General features: G+C 39.1%; 1 protein-coding gene across 1 annotated transcript; it reads right to left on the reverse strand.

The window, feature by feature from the left end:
• Positions 1-1,561: 1,561 nt before the first annotated feature.
• cltrn (collectrin, amino acid transport regulator) lies at positions 1,562-6,762 on the reverse strand. Its single transcript, XM_084547629.1, has 6 exons — positions 6,256-6,762; positions 5,825-5,883; positions 5,577-5,662; positions 5,301-5,417; positions 1,801-1,995; positions 1,562-1,713 (listed from the first exon to the last, which is right to left on the reverse strand). Exons 1-6 carry the CDS (start codon positions 6,320-6,322, stop codon positions 1,584-1,586), a joined length of 654 nt encoding a protein of 217 aa, XP_084403755.1. The 5' UTR covers positions 6,323-6,762; the 3' UTR covers positions 1,562-1,583.
• Positions 6,763-7,300: the final 538 nt, after the last annotated feature.

Raw genomic sequence — 7,300 nt, forward strand, 5'->3', positions numbered from 1 at the left:
CATCATTTTGTCTTTGTTTCCACAATGTCTGCAGTCATTTATTTCACACCAACTGTTTGATTTGTATGCCGAGTGAGAATTATTATTCTCCTCGGGCAATGCTGCTTGTTTAAATCTAGAACTCTTCACATTTATGCACTATCAGTGTCTGCTGTAGAGTTTCTGGGATTCTGGGAAACATGAAGTCACAGAAAGGGCAAAAAGTGTAATCTATCTGCAGCTTCTCCTAAAACATGATTTTTACTTTAACCATTTCAAACATTTGTTTTCAGTCTGACCAACGGTAAACTGTCTGCCTTGTTTATGTTTGTGAGGCCGGGGACAGATTAACTTTAAGCGTGTGCGCTCTTACTTCCGTATGGCCTTGATCAATGATGATCAATTCTTCCTGTTGTTTTTCCAGGCCAAGTTATCAAAGCTACAAAGAGCTACACTAGATTTGTTCGTGGTCCTATCTTTCGGACTGTGCTTTTAATTTGCACCGTTTGTTTTTGATTCCATTTAGTTCCTTGTCTACTCCCCTTCCAATTAATCTGAACAACTGTCCGTATAATTTGGTTTCACAAAGTAAACCACCCTTTCATTTAGCATCTAAACAACCTGGTGTGCAAGGATGTGTCAGCCTGATGGAGATGCCATCGGCAAAAGATCTATTCCTGACAGCTAGTTCCTGTGTTTACTTATGATCGGACTTGAAAATAAACTTTGCAAAGTCAGCATGACTCACAAAGCCACAATATTAAAGTTAGTGGGAAATATGCCAATTTAATTTTGTAGTGTCAGTCCCCCCACCCCGTCCAAATCATTTTTGTGCAGTCCCTAGTATTTCTATGTGGTTGTAAAAAATATATCTGAGGAGTCAAGAGATGATTAATACGACTGGAAACCAAGTCCTCTTAACTGTTAAGCATTTCTAAACAGTATTATATATAATATCTGAAGATATGTGATATTAAAATATCTAAATATATATATATATATATTTCATGTTAAGGCACTGCATAAGATAAGTGACTTGTTAATTCCCCCTAACTGGTCTGCAGGAGGCAGTATTGTATGTTAAGACAAAATCTTGAAACCTTGTTCCAACATTAGTACAGATAAGGAAATGTTTTGTTATGTTGACACAGCATTTTAGAAAATTTCCTCAAATGTCACCATGAAGTTCTTTCAACTTGTACTGTGTCTGTGCCTTAAAGGGCAATAGTTTATTGCTTGTAAATATTCAGTAGTCATCTGATCTTTCTTCACAGAGCAGATAATAGACTTAATCATTTGCAGAATATCAACACACATATCCTGTCACACAGAGATCTTTAATTTATCTTCCCTCAACACAGAAAGTGTATACGTTTATTTGTCAAATGAAAGTACGAGCATTAAAAATTGCAAGTACTTGTTTCTTTTTGAGGCAGCACGTGGATACAGTTATTGAAATGCTCAGCAGATGATCTCTGCAAGTGATTTAAATTAGAAACTAAAATGATTGTCCTGTAGACTGCAACTAAATCCCACATAGAGCAGCTTAATAACAATTCCTCACATCTTATTGCTTACATGGAAGAGTTTTTAAAAGAAGTATTTTACATCTCTGTGAGCCGGTCATCATCTGAGAATGACAGGTTATAAACACCTTCACTTGCGATGCCATTTTCCACCGTTTTTACCCGTGTCTCTTCTTGGTCCTCGTCGTCCGTTGTTTCATTCTTCTTGCTGTGAGGAAAAGAACCAACATCAATCAAGCTCACTTATCATATTTTCATTATGATGAATGCAATCCATTAGTGAGTATCGACTCACCGTTTCTTTTGGACCACAGAGGACACAAGCAGAACAACAATACCAGCGCCAACTATTCCCATGACCACCCCAAACGCAATGAGCCACGGAGGGGTGTTAGGTTCGACCGGTGCTGTGAGGGTTGGTAGGATGCCAATGAACTCCAGAGTTTGATCAGTCAGCAGAAAGGCATTGTTGATGCGATTCCTCGACTTTCTGTTGGACAAAGGACACGGATTTATTTACAAAATTATTCTGGAACATTTAACACCTACTGGAAACACTGGGTGCTGTCCTTAATTAATTAGAGGTTATATTTGCAACTCTGTGTACAATTCTGCTAAGAACAGAGGCTGCATATAGGCCAAAATATGTCTGCTACAGGTCACAATTTTTTGAATATATTGCTACAGGAACACTGATGCTCAATTTGAGATTTTAACTTACTTATCCTAGTCACGTCCATAAGTTATAAAAAGGGAGAGAAAGAGGCCCCCAGACGGCTACCTTTTGGCATATTTTGCAGTGACAACCATAAACCCCTCAAACCTATGATGCCTATGATGATGTTCCCACTGTAACACCACTGCTCCAGGCACATTGCGCTTTTGGATTATCTGCAGCGAGGAGGCAAATAAAAGGAAGAGGGTGGAGCAGTACTGCAATAATGGAGGGTGTTTGAAGCCCAACAAGGTGGTATACTGAGCGCCAGTCCCTTTGCAAGGCCTACTAAATGCTGGGCATCACCAGAAAGTAAAGCTGCCATCAAGTTGGTCACAGGCACAACTCAAGTGTCCTCAATGTGGCTTTGGGTCAGAAGTAATAATTTGAAGGCAGCTATTGCTGCTTGGAACCGAGCCATAATGAGTGTGTCGAAAGACCCAAAACACTCAGTGGCACCAGGCATTGTCAATGATGATGTATCCGAGTACAATACAATTTAATTATCTAATTTGCCTCAAATAATAGAAAGGCCCAAGTGTAACGGGAAAACACAGCTTCAAGACTGCATCTCTTCTTCATTACACTCATACTGTTACTTCACAGCATTCTCACTAAAATGACACATATTTTTTAGATACAAAGCATCCATTGTAGTAGTAGGTTTTCCACCATGTAGCTACTGTTCCATCTCAAAACCAAAATTCCTCGAATGTTTCAGATTGTTGCCCTCAGTCATACCAGCGCTTCAAGAGCTGCAAATAAGTTATTAGGGATAAAGATCTACACTTCACTTAGTGTTAAATGTTTAAATTTGAACAAGAATGCTGATAAATGAGATGCCTTCAACTTCTACTAGAGTAGGTAACTCTAAACCTTAACTTTAAGTTAAAAATTACATTTACAACCTTTCTTTATTATTCTCTGGAATGATATAGCTTTTCTTGTTCTTGTATCAATCTGTGGCAGCTAGCATTAGCTAATGTTAGTAATTTAGCAAAGCAATACATTCATATACACTAACAGCAACATTTTAGACCAAATGATAGCTAACATCAGCTTACGTTAGCAACTCAGCAAAATAATATATTTACACACATTAACAGCAGCATTTTAGACCAAATAATAGCTAGCATTAGCTAACGTTAGCAGCTTAGAAAAGTTGACAAATATGATTCTACACTAAAACAACACACATTTGCTTAGCTGGTACAGTTTTACTTGGGTATAATCTTACAGAGGTTACATAATATTTCATAAAACCACATTAGCTCTTTTTCTTTTCTTTTTCTAAGACTGTTGTAGCCTTGAATGACTGGTATCGTATCACCTAACTAACAAATGCATGCAAACTTAACCTTCTGTGGATAATGCATGTCAGGAACAGTTTGCTAACTATATAAGCTTTGTGTGCTTGTACTCCTGCTACAGTATGCTTTAATATTTAACCTTATCTCACAGTCGTCACTGTATAACAAACATTTGTCTCACTCACTCAAAATTAGACGCTGTGAAAGCAAAAATTGTTTTCCTTACACAGCATGTGCGTCATAAAATATGTGCAGCAGAATGAAAAGTTTCTTTTGAACTGGGAACCAAGCTATTAGTCCATACTGTTCTTTCTAGGGTTCACATCTTAAAAAATAATGGTCGATGGTTGGCAAATCAAAGGAACCCCCAAAATAAAGTGTGTTAATAAGGTGTTAGGACCATCACATACTGCCAGAACAGCTTCAGAGCACCTTGGTGTTGATTGTACAAGTCTCTGGAACTATTCTTCCAAAAGAACTGAGTGTTTTGATGCTGATGGTGTTGTCCAACATGTAAGTCCAAAATTGCTGCTCAGTTCTCTTGAGATCTGGTGAGTGTCACACTTGCACTCACACCTACGGCCAACTTAGAATCAGCAGTGAACCTAAAGATAATGACTTTGGATGGTGGGAGGAAGCTGGAGTACCTGGAGAGAACCCACACAGACACAGGGAGGGGAGAACATGCAAACTCCACATAGAAAGGCCCAGTCGGCCCATGGATGGATGAAATTAAAAGGGGGGAAAAGGTGGACCCAAACCATGTGAAAAACAAAAAATAACCTCATAATATCAAGCCAGTGGATCCCTTGAGGAGTCAAGCATTCAGGCACATGACCGTATCGCTTTTTCCCACATCTCTACAGACCAGTGGATGTTTTTTGCACCACTAAACTCTCAAATGCGCATTCATCTTCGTAATGAGAATTTCATGCCCTGCAGCCCTGTTATAATAGCCCCCTCTATGTAACTGTCAACAGACTCTCGTCGCTAAACACATCGTGCATCGACATTCTCAGTCACCTGAGGGTTTTTTTTCTTTTACATATTGCACTAATGCACGGGCATCACATTCACTAAAATGTGCGCTGTCGACCACATTTTCCACCCTACTTATCGATGTCTGAATGTAGATGCCCCTGACATTTTAGTCGCGGGTTCCCGTTAAAACACAAGCTAACCGAGTGGTCTTTGTTACGGATCTCCAGCCACCCATGCACTAACAGTGATCTTATACTCAGATATCATAATCATCTGCATCTTTAGACATTCCGTATGATTCAAACAAAGCAATTATTTAGGGACTTCTGAAAAAAATGAGGGCGGGTGCAACCAGATGGCTACCTTTGGCATATTTTTCAATGACAACCTATGAAGGCATTGACAATACTCCTCTTCCTTCTTCTGTCTAGCCTAGAACAGATTGTACTGCCTATGTTCAGTTAGACTGATCTGAACACAGAACTAGTATGTACGTCTTTGCCTAGGGGACACCAGAACCTAGGACTGCACACGCAGATGTTAATTGTTCATATGTATAATGCAGTGCAACGGTGTGGAAGCACTGATTCATGGTAGCATTCATTATTCTTGTCTACTCATTTATCCATGTCTTTACTTTCATTTAACACCTGTCTGTACTATATACTCAAACTGTTTAAGGTCAGAATAGAGTTAAAACAACACATATGAACACTGACTAAATGTCAAGCTTCTTTCTGGAAATAGTAATATAAAATAGATGGCAGTGTGTTTGTGTCACACGACTACCTCACAGCCTCCTCCACTTCTTCCTTAGCAACAAGTTGTGAAGCGTTCTCCGGCGACGTCACCACAAACCAGAAGGACACTCTCTCAGTCTCGTTACACACATTGATGTCTGACACTCTGGTGAAGTTCCACAAGACAATCAACATGTTAGGTCAGGTTCATAAACAGTGAGTCACACACTTATCATGTTTTTACAGTTATTGCGCCTGTTCTAGTCAACACTTTTTTTTCCTCGCTCTGAAAACAGAATAGGAAACACATAAAAGGTTTTCTTACTCAAATTGCTGTCCTTCGATGTGATTCCTCATGGCAAAAGCCAGAGTTGCTCGGAAAAGGAACATTTCATTTTCGTTCCAGGTGTACTGCAACATCAACAACATCAGGGCTTTTTTAGGATAAGTGATCACCAGTTACATGTGCTTCAGGAGAATTCAGGACAATATTTATAATATTATTGTTCATATATTCCAAAGTAGAATAAGACTGCTTTCTGCATGTGGAGGAATATTTAAATATATACGCACAGCTTCATTTCCCAGAGCCGTATTGATACTGAGTCGAACTTTGTATCCATCTGCAGCATCTATAAAGATAAAACACATATAAATGTCCACTATATGCCATGTATGCATGTTTTAAATAGAACGTATCAGTATTCAAGCACTGGTAGGTTAAGTCAAAACCATCTCAAGCCTTATCAGCTATTTCTTCATAGCTCGGTCATAGACTAGCATGTGTGTTCGGATCATTGTTGATGTGTAATGAAACTCACTGTTCTGAGTTGTGTGTTTAATCTGACTTTGTCTCAGTAAAGAGATTAGAACCTGCATTCCACACTAACTGGTGGCAACACAACTGGATTGGTGGATTTACATGAGCAATATCATGAAAATACATGTGAAAAATGTGAAAACACAATATTTAACCAAATATTACACGATAAGGGGTCACTTACGTGGCACGCAGAGATCTTCTGCCAAAGCAGACGACAAATAGAGCAGGAACAAGATCTTTTCCAACATTTCTCCAGAAAACAGGAAGCAATACAATAAGAATATACAGTTGTTGCTCAGGAGAAACTCCCAGCGTTGAGTGATTTGAAGAGGTCAGCGGAGGAACTTCAGTGGATAAAGTGTGGGTTTAATGGTTAAGCTAGGACACACCTGAACTGATCCGTCCCCTTTGTAAAAAAAAAAATGGCCTACCCTCACAATATGCATGGAAACTGTGAAGTGGGTGCTGTGCTCGTGTTTGTTCAAGCTCCTGAAAGGAGCCAGATAGGTCTGCTAATGCCAAAGAGCCAGACCTCCCAGAGGAAAACACAACAGCTCAGCGTATGCTGTTTACTCAGTACAGCACAGCATGTGTGACCTAGCTAATCTGCATCCCAGACACTTTTTTATTAAGTAGCAATATGTTTCCCTCTCTGTGGCACTGAAGAACAGGAACACACATATTATATCAAATCCACATGACTGGAAAAGACTGGATCATCTAAACCGATGTGCTAATTAGTTAAGATAAGAGCTGCAGTTGATGCAAAAGCCTGAATTGGTATACAGCAACCCAGCACTAGTAAAAGCACAGATGAAGCATTTTTAATTTAAAAAAAAAAAAAAAAAAAAAAAAAGACAGGCTGTACCGTTCTTACTCCCTATTTCTCTTAATCATGGATATCAGGCCTTAAAGAACTATGCAATGTGATGCAGAAGTAAATTAACCCATTGCTCAGTATGTGCAGTGTAAGAAGCTCTGTAAAACCTTTAACAGATAATCTCACTGGATCAGTGACCTTCGAGGCAAGCAGTATATTTAATGTTAATCATCCATTGTGCCTCGACAGCTATTTGGTTAATTTTTCAACCGCCACATAATGAAGTATGCTTGACACAGCCTTTCATACAAAACTAAGTTGACACAAGGTAAGAAACGTGTGTTGCCAAGTTTGCTTTTGAAGTTCCTCTCCCTCAATAGCAGTCTGTATCTACTTAAAATCCATT

Source organism: Chelon labrosus (assembly GCF_963514085.1).
Source record: "Chelon labrosus genome assembly, chromosome: 7".
NCBI classification, from domain to species: domain Eukaryota; kingdom Metazoa; phylum Chordata; class Actinopteri; order Mugiliformes; family Mugilidae; genus Chelon; species Chelon labrosus.